This window comes from Mirounga leonina, unplaced genomic scaffold (assembly GCF_011800145.1).
Source record: "Mirounga leonina isolate KUSES-001 unplaced genomic scaffold, KU_Mleo_1.0 Mir_115, whole genome shotgun sequence".
Lineage (NCBI taxonomy): Eukaryota > Metazoa > Chordata > Mammalia > Carnivora > Phocidae > Mirounga > Mirounga leonina.
In genome coordinates this window covers 24,713,739-24,732,012 of record NW_023270268.1, presented here as the reverse complement: position 1 = coordinate 24,732,012, position 18,274 = coordinate 24,713,739, and the positions used below count along the sequence as shown (strand labels likewise).

The 18,274-nt window shown below is 34.5% G+C and overlaps 1 protein-coding gene and 1 pseudogene across 8 annotated transcripts in view; both read right to left on the bottom strand.

Moving 5' to 3' along the window:
• Positions 1–18,274, bottom strand: part of TBC1D5 (TBC1 domain family member 5) — a 587,710-nt gene that overhangs the window by 270,063 nt on the left and 299,373 nt on the right. For all 8 annotated transcript variants that reach the window (XM_034994045.1, XM_034994022.1, XM_034994072.1 and 5 more), the window contains one exon: positions 7,923–7,989. In XM_034994045.1, coding sequence (XP_034849936.1) covers positions 7,923–7,989 — 67 coding nt within the window. The remainder of the gene's footprint in view (positions 1–7,922; positions 7,990–18,274) is intronic.
• Positions 10,212–13,854, bottom strand: LOC118003241 (annotated as a pseudogene).

The window sequence follows — 18,274 nt, the reverse complement described above, 5'->3', positions numbered from 1 at the left end:
TTCCCCCTAGAGCCTGGCTACAGATAATAAAAAGGGCTTGAAGGGGCTTCTGAAGCAAAGGAACTCAAACTAACATGTATGCTCAAGTCAGTTTGGGTTATGTTAATGTAAGGCTGTAAATGCAAACAAGCCAGTTAATTAGTTAAATGGAAGGTAACATTTTCAGAGCCTTACGTGATCAATAATTAGCTCAGACAGTTGTATATTACAGAAAAGCACAGATACTGACCAGTTCCACTATCATAAAAAAATAATAAAGTTACTTCAAGAAGATATATTCATCATTTAAGTGTGATTTTTTTCCCCTTTTCTCAAATACTGCTTCATTATGGAGATATGAATTAAGGTATTATTTTGATTTTGGTTTCTGGAAAATGCAAAAGTTACATACATATTTTGTGCTCATTGAAATTATCATTTAACTGTAAAGGTCGTGATACTATTTCAACAAATATGAAAACAAGAAATAAGAAAATTTGATGCTGAGATTGTGAAGCTAAAGAAGCGTGGATTTTATAAATATTCTCCCTATATAATCTATAGATAACTGTAGATATTTATAAATTAGATCTTTATAGGTAACTGTAGATCTAATCCTTAAATACTCACTGCCAGTTTAGGACTGCAGAGAATTTTATTTTATTTTATTTTATTTATTTTTTATTTTATATTTTATTTTATTTTATTTATCTTTAAAGATTTTATTTATTTATTTGACAGAGAGAGACACAGTGAGAGAGGGAACACAAGCAGGGGGAGCGGGGGAGGGAGAAGTAGGCTTCCCGCAGAGCAGGGAGCCTGATGCGGGTCTCGATCCCAGGACCCTGGGATCATGACCTGAGCCGAAGGCAGACACTTAACGACTGAGCCACCCAGGCACCCCGGACTGCAGAGAATTTTAAAAATACTTTTCTGAGACAAGGGAAAACTTTAATAGATGAAAAAGTTGATTAAAACTTAAAGGAAATTTCACGAGCATCTGGGCGGCTCAGTGGGTTAAGCGTCTGCCTTGGCTCAGGTCATGATCTCAGGATCCTGGGATCGAGCCCCACATCAGGCTCCCTGATCAGCAGAAAGCCTGCTTCTCCCTCTGCCTCTGCTCCTCCACCCTCTGCTTGTGCTCTCTCTCTCTCCCTCACTCTCTCTCAAATAAATAAAATCTTTAAAAAAATAAATAAAAAAATAAAACTTAAAGGAAATTTCAGAAAAGAAAGGAAAGGTGCAGAAATTAGTTTATTTATTATGTGTTAGATGACTGGGGCAGGTGTTCTACACATTTGTAGGTATGCTCCCTACAACTCTATGATATAGGAGCTGCAACATTCCAATTTTACAAATGAGGTAATCAGGAATCAGAGAGATTAATTCTCTTACCTAAGGTCACACAGTCAGTAGGTGGTAGAGCTAAGATATAAACTTTAGTCAGTCTTATTTCTATCTGTATGTTTTTTCCAAATTGTTTCCCTGAATCGTGTCTTTATTCTTAAAAACTTACAGAGTTTGTATCATATAGTTACATAGATTCTCAACAAAATATAGGCAACACAAAGTGAGAAAAGCATGGAGCGTCTGGGTGACTCCGTCGGTGAAGCGTCCGCCTTCATCTAGGGTCATGATCTCAGGGTCCTGGGATCGAGCCCCACATAGAGCCCCATATTGGGCTCCCTGCTCAGCAGAGAGTCTGCTTCTCCCTCTCCCTCTGCTCCTATCCCCTGCTCCCTCTCTCAAATAAATAAATAAAATCTTAAGAAAAAAAGTGAGCAAAGCAATGCTCTAAGAATCAGGAAAAAAAACCTTTCTCATGTACTTACTAAGCTATGATAACCTGGAAAAATAAAATGGCAAGGGCTTAGGAACTTAAAATGACTGGGTGGTCGAAGAGTGGGATGGAAATTCAGGTTAGTTTCTATTATCTTTAGTATATGCTGTGAACTGAATGCCCCCCCAATTCATATATTGAACCCCAACAGCCAGTGTGATGGGTGTTTGGGGGTCGGCCCTCATGAATGGGACTAGTGCCTCAGAGAGCTCTCTGGCCCCCCTGCTATGTGAGAGCACTGTGAAAAGACAGAAAACCAGGAGTGGGCTCTTACTGAACACCAAATCTGCCAGCACCTTAATCCTGGACTTCCCAGCCTCCAGAACTGTAAGAAATAAATTTCTATTGTTTATAAGCCACCTAGCCTATGATATCTGTTAGAACAGCCTGAACAGACTAAAGGTATAACATTCAGCAATTAAATTGATTCTTTGACTCCATATTCTCAAATATAACAGAGTAACAAACTTATATCACTCTAAGAGTGTAGCCAGAACCCAGATTTCTAAATTTTAAATCCAAAGTATGCTTTTGCTCTATGATCTCTACTAATATTTTGAATCAATATTTCATGGTTGTTTCAAGACACATATGACCCCCTTACATACAAATGGGGAAAAAGGTATTCTACTAGAAATAAATGTAAATGATAGAAGGATATTTCCCACATTCTCTCAAATTACTGATAAAATAGGATATATAAAAATGTTTATGATAAAACTATGAGCCTAATTTTTAAAGTTTACTCAATGACTAAACAGTGTTCAAATAAATGTATTTTTATTATTCAGGAAAAGAATTAACTTTGGATTCAAAAAGCCAAACCAACTATAGAATACACCATATTGAGAAAGAGAGGCTACTTCAGAAGCTCAGATCAATATTAAGAAATTATAAATACCACCTAGTATAGAGCCAAGGAAAGAAAATAAAAAATATAAAGGGGAAATTATTTATTATTTTTTAAAATTTTTTTTAAGAAAAAAAATTTCTTTTTTTTAAGGAAAGAAAATAAAAAATATAAAGGGGAAAAGTTCCCATTATTTCTGCAACAAAGGTTCTTTTAAAATATGAAATATATTAGTTCTTAAAAGGAAAAAAAAAGGGGCACCTGGGTGGCTCAGTCATTAAGCGTCTGCCCTCAGCTCAGGTCATGATCCCAGGGTCCTGGGATCCAGCCCCGCATCGGGCTCCCTGCTCAGCGGGAAGCCTGCTTCTCCCTCTCCCACTCCCCCTGCTTGTGTTCCCTCTCTCGCTGTCTCTCTCTGTCAAATAAATAAATAAAATCTTTAAAAAGAAATAAAATAAACTTCAAAAAAAAAAGAAAAAAAAAGGAAGCTAAAAAGAATGGGTATTTCTTAATCTTAAAAAAAACGTAATGTGTACTTTACAAATATTTGAGGTCTTTATAAATTTTTCAAGTCTCAAGTCACCCCACCATCCCAGTTGTAGGATTTACTAATTCAAAAGACATGCATAAATATTTTACAATCCTTTCTGCATACCTTTGCTTTTTAATTCAACACCAAGGTTTCTATTATATTCTTTGTTTATTGGTGATGAGTTATAACAGAATCACCATTGGTTGCTACTACTTTGAACTGTGTCTCCTGGAGTCAACACTTAATTTACAAAGTATTATTTGAAAATTATCCAATTGTCAAAATTCATGAGATATACATTTTTCCTAATGGCACAGCTTGGGAAAATACACCCAGCAATGGTACCATGTGAAATTAAATTGTAAAAGTAATTAGGGTAGACTACATGATTTACTACTGCATATCAGAATCTAGAAAATCATAGTTAAATAAACTAATTTATTTAAAAATAATCTACAATGACTTATTTTCTATCCTATGACATTTATACAACACACCAAGATGATGTCTGAAAATTAAGCAATATTCTGAGTTTCCCCGAGAATGCCAATAACTGGTCTGAGTCTTCTCTAACTAAATTGACTATTTAACCAATTTATTTTTAACATGGATTTGTCGCTACATAAACATAACCTAAATCTTAAATGAGGCAATCCTAAATCAAAAATGAGGCAAAAATGAAGTTATTTTCTATTTTGGGAATTATAACATTGTATGTGAAAAAAGCATTACACAGATTCAAAAACCATATAGACTTCTATGAACTTTTGTGGGAAGTTATAATTTGATCAATAAAGATATTTAGAAACATAGGGTAAAAAAGGAAAGTTTAAAAATGTTCACCTTCAATTTATTTCATAGGTCACTGTTATACCATCTAATAAGATAATTAAAAACATGCAAGCAGCTGGTACTACAGCTAAACAGATTAATGTAATAGTCTGTAGTCATATGTGCTGGCAAGGGGCTTGCCTCTTTGGAGAGGAGAAGGTCAGCTGCCCTTGGGAAAGGAGGAGGGTGGTGGGGAGAGAATATTCCTTCTACCATGTGGCCCTCTGCTACAGTCACTAACTTAATCATCTACTGCAAACTGCTAATCGGCAAACTACTATTCTTCTTTCATACCCAGCAAGGGTCTCTCAGTTTTAATGTTTAAGTAAGAAATACAGAAAGCTAATATAATCTGACTGAGAACACTGGACTTTAAAAAGCATAAGATTTATTGCATAAACCAATAATGTCTTCTCAATTCTTATAAATTTTCCATTTTAACACATCATCTGCAAATTAGTTGGGAGACATATAATTGAATTTTAACAAGAAGTTCTAAAACAAGATCTAATCTATTACCTAGGCACTGTATAATATTCACACTGGTGCCTTAGGAGTTAAATTCAGCTGCAGTCCATTTGAATCAATGAAGCAAAACCACAAAAGACACAAATCCAAGTAAAACTTCCTGGCCTATGAAAAACAAACCTATGAACATTAGGTACACAGAACTAGCGTGTTAGGATCTGATCGATTGTAAACTTCAGAATTTGTCAAAATTCCAAAAATCCACCTCTGAACTTAAACAGAGAGTAAAACATCTTCCTTTTATCATTGCTATGTGTACAAATTTGCTATACGAAGGCAACGGAAAATATTGTATCAGCTTGAGAGTTTCAAGCGTCAGGTTAAGCTTGTTCTTAGCTCCTTTTCTGCTAACAGACAAAAGATACTGTCCTGTAAGTCACACATTCTTTTTTACCTTCCTTTTAGTGTCTCTGTATCAGGGCACTGTAAAAAATTCTAAATACCAGAAGGTTACCAATGATGATAATGACAATGATGCCACAGACAAGAAGACAAAAACAGCTACTATTTACTCAGCATTTACCACATGACACTATCCCATCAACTCCTAACAAGTGTGTTTTTTCCTAACCCCATTCTAATGGTGAGGAAACTGAGGCTAAGACTTGTCCAAGTTTCCCAAGTATTTGGAGTCAGGATCTGAACCACCTCACCATATATCATGTATTATTAACAAATGAAAAACAAAACAACAATCAGTGGCTCTATCCTCTTGAAAGTGACAATCGAAGACCACAATAAGACAAACACATTAATGGGAAGAGTACAGACTTAGGTGACCAATTCAAGACTGAATTCAAAAGTTAACACAACCTCCTCGTATGCTATAAAAGGGTACACGTGTTGGAGGGTGAAGTCGAGGCTAAGGCAACAAAGTTGCCAATTCATATGAAAGAACTAATTCCAGAAAGAATTAATAAATGCCATGGCTTTGCATTTGGATTTTCAAAAGGCTTTATCTTCTACATTTTATCTGTCTTTACAAGAGTTGTGAGGAGGAAGCAGGTTAGACCTTAGAATGTCTGTCTTATAAGATGACGAACGAAGGTTAACCATTATCCTGGACACAAGTATATTGGGTTTGAGTGTGATGGTCCTACGCTGGCAGCCAGAACTGTTTGTGAAGAAAAATCAGGATTTCTGAGACAGTTTAAGTAAGACAAAGGCAGAACTGTTAGGCTAAAGGATCTTTGAGGGTTAATATTCATGTCTTTCTAATAACTTATTTAAGTTTAAAACAGCAATGATAGCAACAGAAAAATCATTTTCATTTTCAAAAGGGAATTTTACTGACAATTCTGTTGCCATTTTAGTGTGATCATGCAACAATTCCTAGGTTTTATCAGTTAAACTTAATATGAAAATAGACCCCAGAGCTGTGCTTCTATGAATTCTGCATTTAACCCAAGTGTCAAATTCACAAGTAAGCTCATTATATTGTAAGAGCTATTGCCTGCTGAGTAGAAAAATATTCATTTCGCACCTTAAATACTATACTATTTAATAACAGCACTGGCCTGCTAACTATTAAAAGCTCGTTTTTATATATTGTACTACCTGAGCTTTTTATCTTGCCTTTTTAATTACAACAATAAATTAATATCCTAACATTACAACAGTGACAGGCATTGATTAAAATCATATTAGTTAACAACATTAGTATTTATTCTGCAAAGCTGCATTAGGAGTTCATTTTCAAAGTACAATTATCATTCAATAATACTAAAATATTTTAATCTTCCAAACTATTCAAGAATAAAATAAACTACAATACTGTGCCTTCACATTAACACATTTCTCTTAACTTTATATTATGTCCATTATTTACTATAATTAGCTAAACTACAAATGTAATTGTAAAATTTAACTCACCAACAAAATTTATACACATATGGATTTTCCTTCCTTTGAAATACATCTCCATTTTCCTTTTGTCTATTTTTTTATTGTATTTATATCTAGCAATGATACTAACATAGATTTCACATATATTATCATATTAACATTTCTCACTTACATGCCAAATCATGAATGTTTAACTATCTTTTATATTCACTTCAACACTAAAAGAAGGATTTGGAGAATTCCAACATTTATAAGGTAGGATGAGTACAGTGAAAATATAATGACAACATATGAGCTTTACTGCTGTGATAATACCCTTCTAGAACACCATGGGAACATAAGCCTTTTGTAGTATCTGTGACACTTGAATGACTGATTATTTATACAGACCCCAACTGATATAAAATAAAGACGTCAAGTGTTTCAATTACCATCTCATTTCTGGAATTCATAAACAAATTGTAAAAAACTTTCCCATTTACCACATTCTTATTAAGTGCTTCCTGTATACAAGGCCCTATTCTAGATATTAAAAGCTTGCCCGGAATCTGAGAAAACAAATGACACAGTTCCAATTAGGGATATACAATATGTTTTCAAATAAAAATATAAAGATTCCAATCATAAACTCTGTATTTATTACATAAAAGGAGTTACAGCTTAACATTCAAGTGAGTTTCCAAGTGTACAGTGGTTCTTGTGTGAATTTTATTGTCACTGCACAAGTGTCAGAACTAATTAACCATCACGACAATGTACTCAAAGTATTTCTTCAAGAATCTGCATTGCTATCTAAAATGCCAAAATGTATTATTATTGAATCTGTACCTTTTTTCCTTAAAAGAAAACAACCTTGTTCTTATCCCATGTTGGTTAAGTATATGAATATTCAAATATTACTGGAAATAATATAATCTTTCTTCCTAGGTTTCCCTGTTATGAAGGTACAAAATCCATAAACATTTACTCAAGCAAATCAAGTTATAAGGAGAATATTACCAAAATACTAGAGAAGATACATGTTTTCTTAACTAGCGTATCCTTTTAAAAAAAAAAATCACTAATTGAGACGTAACTGCCCTGTTTGCTGAAGAACCAAATGGGATATAAACAAATAGCACTTGATATAACCACGGATTACATTTCATATTCTCTTAGATGCTCATAAGGAATATATTCTGTTTTAACAGGAAACTTAAACAAATGGAAGCCTTTAGTAGTGTAACAGATATACTGGGAAAACAAAATAAAAAATGGATTTTAAGGGAGCATTTGTACCAATTATACCCTAACAACTGATATCGACAATAAGACCATTTACTCAAGAACTTAAAAGGTTATATTGTTCATTACTCAATAAGTCTGAAGAACAATCGCATATCACAACATTCTTTACATTTAACTTATTTTTAAAGCACAGGTAACACTTCCTTACTACTCTAAGATTAGAATCCTGTAACATTAGGTATCTTGTATATTACCTTGTAATAATATATATCTATGTATTTATCACCTACCTATAGGAATTAAAAGTCCCATCAGAATCTAAAGTAGAACTTCTTCTTCCATTTTTATTTGAATCTCCTGGAAAAAAAATTTAAAAACACTGAAATAATGAAGATTATGAAACTGAATATTTTAGTTGAAAAGCTGCTGTGTGACAGTTCTATACAGTATATTAGGTCCAAAAGCATTATCCCTTTTTCCCTACCTCCCAAATATCTCTTATAATCAGAGGTCTTTATGCAAAAATATTCATTTTGATGCTAAAATATAAACTAATACCACCACTCCTAAATTGGTTAGAAATACTATCAAAATAATTGCTAACAGAAAAAATGAAGCACAGTACATTTTCTTTTTATGAATCACAAACAAAACCAAAATTTATAAACCATTTAATCATACACTAGTGTTTATAAACAAAGGGCAACTCTTTGTTAGTGACCAAGTCACCTGTTCTGACCACTGGTTCAGTCAAAAGGGAGCAACAGAAAGGCGACCTGGAATATTTTCCAGTCCCCAGCTCTCCATGGTCAAGGAATTTGGTAAGCAGAGAGGTAAAAGAGAAAGCAGGTTGGGAGGTGGTGAATGCAATCTAACGAGCTTTTAATACACTTTAATATTCTTCCTAAAACTTTATGTTTTAACTGTGGGCAAAAGTTCAGCAGTTTTAAAAATGAAAAAACAACATTGAAAGATATTTCTGCATCATATGGTAATACCAAACATTTAGAAAAAAAAAAATCCCACTTAAACTGTTATATTCATAGTATCAGACTTAGAACAAATTCATACCTATCAGTTTAAAGATTATAGAATAAAAATAAATGTGCTAAAGAAGTTTAAAAAATGCTTACCAATGCCACAGTATAAAATATATATGCTTATTGATAGAAATTTAATTTTAGTAGTTTACATTTTAAAATATATGCTTCAAAGTATAGTTTTTATGAAACCATAGTATACTACTATTAAATAGACCATTTATTCTTAGAAACAAATTAAAAAGACTAGATTCTGATTATATTTTATACTCCTAGTTCTTGTAACTTTCAAACATCAGGTTGTATTCATTTTTATGATATTTAAAGCTTAATAATTTAATGATTTATCCATTTTAATTTACACTTTTAATCCACTTTGAACAATCTAAGGTGCCACTGGAGATCATCACAGTGGTCCTGGTTAAGTCAAATAGTAATTACAGAGCTTTCACTTTAAAGATGAGATTATTTTTAATTATTGAGTACAGTACTTAAGGTACCATACTTATATAATTATGCTACTCATTAAATGGTTATTGAAAGCTGAAATGTAATTTTAATGACAGCTACCTATTTTTCTTTTCACATTTTATAGTTGACAAGATTAGTCAAGAATATTGGTTCTTTTCAAAATCTTTACAGTTGTGCCAAAGTGTTCAGGAGGACAAGAACTGGACTGTGTCCACTTACTTTTAACTCTATTCTTTTATCAAAATACACTTTCAGATTTTTTTTCCTCATTAAACAAAAATCCTAAAATGGATTATAGCATTCAAAACTATTGCCAAATTTTATAGAAGAAAATTATCCAAAATCACTTAAATGTTTAAGATCAATTTAGCTGGGTATATTTTGTTAATTCGTAAAACATAGATACTATAAGATCACTCATACAACATATTTTCTTAAAAAATTAATGGTATTATAATAAATAAACTAAAAGGATTTAAAGAAAATTCTGTTTCTTACTAAATGAAAATTTCCTCCAACACATGTTATTTAACAGCTTGCAGACATTTCCTGTGAAACATTCCATAATCAGCATAAAATACGTACTATATCATACACTTAAAATATGAGCCTTCTTTCTCTTGAAAACTAAAGATTATAATTACTTAAACACGTAAGATCTCACCAATAGAATATTTCTTCCTTTCTGCTGGTATTTACCAGAGCGAATATAAAATCCTTCAAATTAAGAGACTTTCGGTTTTTTAAACTAGGTTTTGTCATCATAATATATTACAAAGATTTTCTTCACCTTATACCGGTTTCAAAATGAGCATATCACATTAAATATAACCTTCAAAGGATGGGAATGAGGAAAAAAAGCAGTTTTTCTTTCTCGAAAACATACCAAAATAAGGAGTACAACTGTTTTTTCTAAACAATATTAGAGAAAAGATTTCAAAGTTTGCTATTATGGGGAAAAGGCAATAAAGTTTTGAAGCGGGAAAAACTGCTTTGTTCCTTCAATCCTCTAGTTGAAATTAATTATAGCAAATGTTTATGAAAACATCTGTTCCTTACAGTTATAAATTCTTAATTTTAGTATGGATGATTCCAGATTCTTATTTTGGAAGGAAATTGTCTGACAATTGAAAGATTTACAAAAGAACAGACAGAATTTATAATTCTGGAAAATTGTATATACAGTGTGTATATCCTGCAGAGATTTTCATTTGTGTGAAACATTTGGAGGGGCTTGAAACTGGTAACTAGGAGAAATCAAAGACAGAGAGGCTCCTCTTTGATTTAAGGTGTTATACATTAAAAACATATTTGTAATAGAAGGAAACATCAACCAAGAATTATAAATAAATGCTAATTTACTATGAATCTAATTTGAATAAGTATAATAAACTAAGTATTAATTTTATCAAGGATTTTAATAAGTCTAATGCCAATACAATCATGGGAAGGTATGTGTAGTGTTCCCCAAAAATAACAACAGAGGGTGCAAGAGAGTTTAATATGATGTTTTTAGTTGCTGTTCTGATTCTTATACTAAGTTGTCAGGTAGCCATAACTGTAACAAGGATGTATAGGTTGTTTTCAGATCTCTCTCTCCCTCTTCACCCCTCTCTCTCTCACACACACAGACGCACGCGCGCACACGCATATGTATATTATTACAGTAATCTTGCACAAAGGCCTTTAAATGATCAGACAGCACAAATAACTTGAAATGTGTTTTAAGGTAACGGACTACCTTTCACTTGCTTGGAAAGTAACAATACATTTTAAAAACACAATTGTGATTTTAAAAGTATTTCAATATTTAATATAAATTAACCAGTAAAATAATCTAGATATATTTATTGGGGAAATTTTAATACATAAATTACATACATATTATATATGTTGCTATGTGTATGTATATTGTGCAACCTATATTTACAGGAATAGTTCATTAATTATTGTGACAATTACAATGTGAAATTTACATAACAGATTAATTTCTCATTGGTAAATAACTTTGCAAAATGAATTCCTGGCACTCACAATTAAAAAAAGTTGACTGATTTGAAAAAAATACCCTTGTAGCCAAATTACTTTAAATGAGGATAGAAAGAGCATATATTTTCCATTAGTAATTTCTAACATACATGTATCTAACTTATTAAGCAAATAATATGTATAATGGTGACTTAAATCTCAAAACAAGATAAATTAAATTCCAGATTCTTTTTTAACTTTTACTGCAGTAATGTTTAGCTAAGGGCATTTATAATAGCTATGTACTGTTGAAAATCATGCTAAATGAGGATTTACAATAGATTTCTATAGTTTTTTTTTTTTCTTACTATAGTTCTTTTTATGTACAAACATCTCCTTCATGAAGGTAGAACTGGAGATTTTAAGCTAGGTTAGGTTAAAAACTACCAGAATAATGCTATAAACAAACACATCTACTCAACTGGGCCCTCAGTTTACATCTAAAAAACATCAAGTTTTAGAAGATCACATCATACTATGTATGAATTCCAAAAAGTATTACATAATTTAAAAAATAAGGTTTATATCTAAATTGTCAGGGAAATGTCTCCAAGTGTGTGCAATGAATATTTAATAGTAAGAGTGGAAAAAAGATCTGCTTTAAACTAAGTTGAAAACAAAGCTATGGATAGCTACATTTAGTTGTGATAGGATAATATGCCATAAATAGTGTAGAGACCTGAAACCTTTTGTTTCTTTTAAATGAACATTACTACTGAAATGTTTTTTATTAAATTTAAAATCCCATTCAAAGAAAATGATTCAAAAAAATCAATGAATTAAGTATATTCATGTGCTGATATACAGCAAGGCAAAGTACAATGACTCAGCATTGCCTATGAAGACAGTAGTCACTAAGGGCATTATCTCAACAGAGAGACAATAGTCTCTCTAGGCTAATTTATTTATGCTAAAAAATCCAGGACCACCGATTACGTCTAAGACCCAGTGCTAAAGTAAATACAAAAAAATTGTCTATTCAATAATATTCCATTTTCTCTATTATTAGCTACATGCTAATGATTTAATGGCTATATTTAATTCTCTACATAATATTTCGAAATTATTTTATTTTTATCTCCAAAAATGTTTATTAGCATGATTAAAAACAGTTTTCGAATAACGACAGAAAGAATTTCTAAACATGAAAGTGTCAGTGGCTCTACCTTATAACCAAATATTTGCAAGTGAATGGACAGCTTTATTGCCAGTCTTTTATTAAAAACAATCCATATTTATTGGTTCCATGTGAAGCTATGACTATGGTTTGGGAATGCGTCCTTACTGCAATTAAGTATAAAAAATATCTTCCATAATTGGTGTGTGACCTGTATTACTGAGTAAAGAGTTGATAAAAATCCTCAAAGCTTTGGGTTTTTGTTTTTAAAAACATTCCTTTTACACACTACAAAGAAATAATCAGTACTTTGGCTGTTTAAATCACTACATGATATTTACAATGGCAGTCGCCAAAGGTCCTCCCTTCACATAATCACAAACACAGACCCTCTTCTGGAGTGTACATTTTTGGGGTGGGCTCTGAAGACTTGGGCCTCCAAGTGTTTATACTGGTTTAAACACAAAGCATTATCCAGAAAGTAGTAGTCATTATACATGTCACCTTCACACAGGTATGGCAGTCTGGTAAAAGCTTTGGTAACAAAACCAGTTTTTCTAAAAACTTCAGGAAGGCTATTGACTTGTTCTTCCCAACTCTATCCCTTGATTTCTAAAATTTCTGATGGTTTCTCCCACTTGCCACCTATGTTTTCCACATAGGGATGAAAGGGTAAAACCAGAGCAAGGATGACTTGCCTCTCATTGGCTCCAAGACATTTCTGATATCTTTTAACACAGTCAGGGGCTGATCACAGCTGTCTGGCAAATTTAAGCAACTGACATCATACTGGAATCCTGTATTCTGCTATTCATTTATACCAAGCACTTTGTATTTCTTCTTCTGAAGCTGCCATATCATAGTTTCAGAGAGCTCAGTGGCATATATTTCTTCAAAATGAGAGTTCATGATTTTTCTGACTTCTCCATCCCCAGCACCTAAGTCTATGGGCTTTCCAATCTGGATTAATTTTTAGCAGTCTCTGAAACTGATCTGGTGAAAATGCAAACATTGAGCCTCTTCCTAGCAACCCCCTAATAGATATTCTAGACATAAACAGGCTAAAAACAGATGACACAAAAGAGTGACAGAACTGGACAAATAGCCAGTCCGATTTCTCAATGCTGTTAAGAACATCTGTGTTCCCTGATTAAGGTAACTCTGAACAAAGAGAGCCTGGAATGATTCACATTTCTCTCTATTGCACACCTACTACTGGTGGTTCTCCTTCCTACTGGCCTCGGCCCTGTCAGCCTGTCAAGGCCACTTCTCATGTTCACATATAAGGAGCGGGTGAGTGGACTCCACAGCATCCACATCCTCCATGCAAGCCAAACAGACGCCAGGCTCAGGCACAACCTGCCCAGTTTCACCAAGGGCCATGGCCACTTATTTGGATCACTGCCAGTGTTGGGGCGAGGAGGAGGAGGTACCACTGCCCGGATTAGAGCCACTGCACCCAACTTGTCCATCCAGCCCCTTCAGGGCCAAAACAGGGGGATCAAAATTATTATTTTAGATAATATAAAATCAGATGTAAAAAACAAATACATAGAAACTCTTAAATAAATAATATTTCAACTGGATAATTTTAAGAAGATAATATTTTTGTTATTCCTATTAAATCATTAATAGAAAAATTTTCAAAAAGAAAGCAGAGTGACATCAGTGGAGTGGCAGAATATACAACTCCAAACTCTCATCCTCCCAAAGAAACACTAAAAAACAAGCCGTAACTGTCAGAACCAACTTTGCAATGATTCTGAAAAACAATCCAAGATTTACGAAAACCAAATGAACAATGAATGAAGAAAGAGACTTCTTAATTTTTTTTTTTTTTAAGATTTTATTTATTTGCGAGAGAGAGAATGAGAGACAAAGAGCATGAGAGGGAGGAGGGTCAGAGGGAGAAGCAGACTCCTTGCTGAGCAGGGAGCCCGATGCAGGACTCGATCCCGGGACTCCAGGATCATGACCTGAGCCGAAGGCAGTCGCTCAACCAACTGAGCCACCCAGGCGCCCAAGAAAGAGACTTCTTGAAAGCTTTGTGGCATTGTTACTTGCCCTTACCCTACTCCCTCCTTGGTACAGCAGCAGTCTTGAAGAGGGATGCAGTTCCCAGTGTGGGAGACCAGTACTTGGTTCTGGAGGGAGCAGAGCAGACCATATTTGCAAAATATTATGTAACTCTGTTCTAACTTGTTTAGGAGCTACCTGAAGGACTAACACAAAACATTCATCCCTTTTTTGTCTAACTTGAAAAGAGTGGTGGGCATTGCTCTTGAACCCACTGCAAGCTGAATTAAGAACAAGCAGAGCCTTCGGCTCAGGTCATGATCCCAGGGTCCTGGGATCGAGCCCCGTGTCGGGCTCCCTGCTCAGCAGGAAGGCTGCTTCTCCCTCTCCCACTCCCCCTGCTTGTGTTCCCCCTCTCGCTGTGTCTCTCTCTGTCAAATAAATAAATAAAATCTTTAAAAAAACAAAAGAACAAGCAGATACGTGGGTTAAAGGTTACAATTAAAACTAAAAATACCACCTAAGGCTTGGGAACAAGAGTTGGTGAGAGTTTCCTTGGGAAATTAGGACTTTCAAAAGCATCCATGTATATAGGAAAATGTACATGCCCAGGGCAAGTAGAAGACCAAAATCTTCCACCTGAAGCTGATCACTAAGATGAATGGAAGCCTGACTAAATGATGAAGGACTGCTGTGGCACAGAACCAATCTGCAAACAGGACAGGTTTTGGTTTTTTTGTTTGGTTCTTGTTTTTTTTTTTTAGCTTCCGGCTTTCAAAGAAATATCTGTCAAAACCCTAGCTGAACATAACCTAAGAAATAAAGATTTCAGTGACTTCATATGCCAAAGAATAAATCTTGGCAAAAATAAAAAAATAGATTGGGAAATAAGGGACTAAAAAAGTTTAGTAATATAGAAAATAGCAATATTAGGAGAAACTAAATTTCAAGAATTATCAAATTATAATATTCAAATTATCAGTTCTCAACAACAAAAAAAATCACAAAGCATATAATAAAAAACAGGAAGCAAGGCTCATAAAAAATAAACTGATAAAAACTATCCTTGAGAAATCTAGAAATTGGATTTACCTACAAAGATTTTGACATAACTGTCTTAAGGATGCTTAAAGAGCAAAAAGAAAACATAGACAAAGAAAGAAATCTTATAAATGAATGAATAAACAAAATGGGATTATCAAGAGGTAGAAATTATAAAAGGAACAATTTTGGGGACTGAAAAATACAATACCTGAAATAAGAAATTCACTAGAGTGGTTCAACAACAGGTGTGAACAGGCAATAGAAAGAAATATAAAATCTAAAGATAGGACAATTAAAATTATGCAGTCCAAGAGGCAAAAGGAAAAACAATGAAGAAAAGTCATCAACATCTAAAAGACCTGTGTGACAACATCAAGTGAATCAACATGCACTGTGAGAGCCTGAGAAGTGAAAGAGAAAGAGGCAGAAAGTATATTTGAAGAAATAATGGCCAAAAACTTCCCAAATTTGATGAAAGACAAAAATCTACAAATCCAAGAAGCTCAAAGAACTCTTGGTATAATTAACACAGACACTCACATAATGGTACACAATAAGCAAACTGTTGAAAGAGAAGAGAATCTTCAAAGAAGCAATAGAAAATATGTCACATCACAGATTTCTCAATAAGATTAATAGATGATGTCTTATCACAAAACATACAGGACAAATGACAGTGGGATGACATATATTTAAAATATTTAAAGAAAAAGACCGTCAACCCAAAATTTTGTATTTCACAAAACAGACAGTGGGGTGTCTGGGTGGCTCAATCGGTTAAGTGTTTGACTCTTGATCTCAGATCAGGTGTCAATCTCAGGGTCGTGAGTTTGAGCCCCGTGTTGGGGCCCTACTTAAAAAAACAAAAGAAGAAGAAGAATGAGAAGAGTTAAGACATTCCCAGAAACACAAAAGCAGAGAATCTGATACCACTACACATACTATAAAAGAAAAGCTAATGGCAATCCTTCATGTTGAAAGGACATCAGACAGTAACTCAAAGCTGTGGGAAGAAAAGATCCCTGATAAAGGTAAATACATTAGTATATATGAAGCTAGTATTACATATTTAAGGTCTGTATTGCCAAACTTTATTTCCTACAAGAATTAAAACACAAATGCATAAAAAATAATTATAAATCTATGCTACAGAGCAACAACGTATAAAAATGTAACTTGTAACACAACAAAAAAAGGGAGGAAGAACATTTCCAGGGAAGACGTTGGAGTAGGAGGACCTTAAGCTCACCTTGTCCCATGGATACAACTACACAGCACTCACATCAGTGTAATTAACCCCCCAAAATGAACCGAAGACTTGTAGAACAAACTCCACAACTAAATGTAGAGAATAGGCCACATCAAAGAGGGTAGAAAGGGCAGAGACATTGTGAGGAGCTAAACCCCAAGGGTCTGGCCACCAAAGGGAAGGAGCCATGGGCACAATAAGGGGGGGAGAAACAGAATACCATACCGGGGAGCCTGCAAGAGAAAGACATATCCCCTAATACTTGCTTTGAAAACCAGAGGGGCCAAATTTCATTAGTTCTTATAACCAGCAGAATGCAAAGTGTGGAACTTTAAAAATCAGCAGGCTCAGTTCTGAAAGAGCCAGGAGGGCAATAGGAAACTGAGTCCTTGCCCTTAAAGAGAGAACACAAGAAACAGCTGGCAGAAATACAGCATAGAATGAGCAGTTTGAAAATTGCCCATGGCATATGGGAGGGAGAGTTATTTATTAATCTCAGAGTTCACTGAGGGACTTTTTCAGGAACAAAGGAGCAGGCAAGTGCAGTGCTGTGCCTGTATTCACTACCTAGCTGCATACACCACGCCCTATCCCCTCCAGCTGAGCCTGCCTTAGTCCTGGTAATTTAGGCCCCCTCCTCCAAAGGACCAGCAAAAAAATCTTGCCAACACTGCATGTCCCAACTGCACACTTGCGGGGCCTTGGTCCTTGAGGTGGTGATGGTCACATCCCATGGAGGACACCAACACCTTGTTAAAACTGCACCACTCATCTACATGTACTTTGAAGAGTATCCCTGGCCAGCCCCAGTCTCCACAGTGGCTGTGTGTCCCTTGTGGAAGAAGAGGACCAGCACCATCTTATTAAAAGTGCATGCCCCACCCACGACTTTCGAGAGCAAGAGACATAGCTAACTTTCCTAACACAAAGAAACAGACACAGATAGACAAAATGAAGAGAAAGAGGAATATGTCCCAAGTGAAAGACCATGAAAAAAATCACAACAAGAGACCTACATGAAACAGAGATAATTAATAAGCCAGATAAAGAATATAAAGTAATGATCATAAAGATACTCACTGGACATAAGAAAACAGTGGAAGACATCTAGTGAGACCCTCAACAAAGAGATGAAAAAGAATCAACCTTAATAAAGAGATGAAAAAGAATCAATCAGAGATGAAGAACTCAATACCTGAAATTAAAAATACACTAAGTGAAATAAACAGTAGACTGGAGGAAGCAGAAGAATGGATCAATGACCTGGAGGACAGAGTAATGAGAAGCAATCAAGCTGAACAGGAGAGAGAAAAATCATTTAAAAAATGAAAATAGAATTAGGGAATTCAATGACACCATCAAGCATACTAACATTCACATTATAGGGATCCCAGAAGAAGAGAGGAAAGGGGGCAGAAAATCTATTTGAAGAAATAATAGGTGAAAACTTCCTGAATCTGGGGAAGGAAACAAATTCAGATCCAGGACGCACAGAGATCCCCCCAAGGACATTGGGGTGGGTATGTGCTATGGTGAGCGCTGTGAATTGTGTAAGGCTGTTGAATCACAGACCTGTACCTCTGAAACAAAGAATACATTATATGTTAAAAAAAAAAGAAGAAGAAGAAGAAGATAGCAGGAAGGGAAAAATGAAGGGGGGGAAATCGAAGGGGGAGA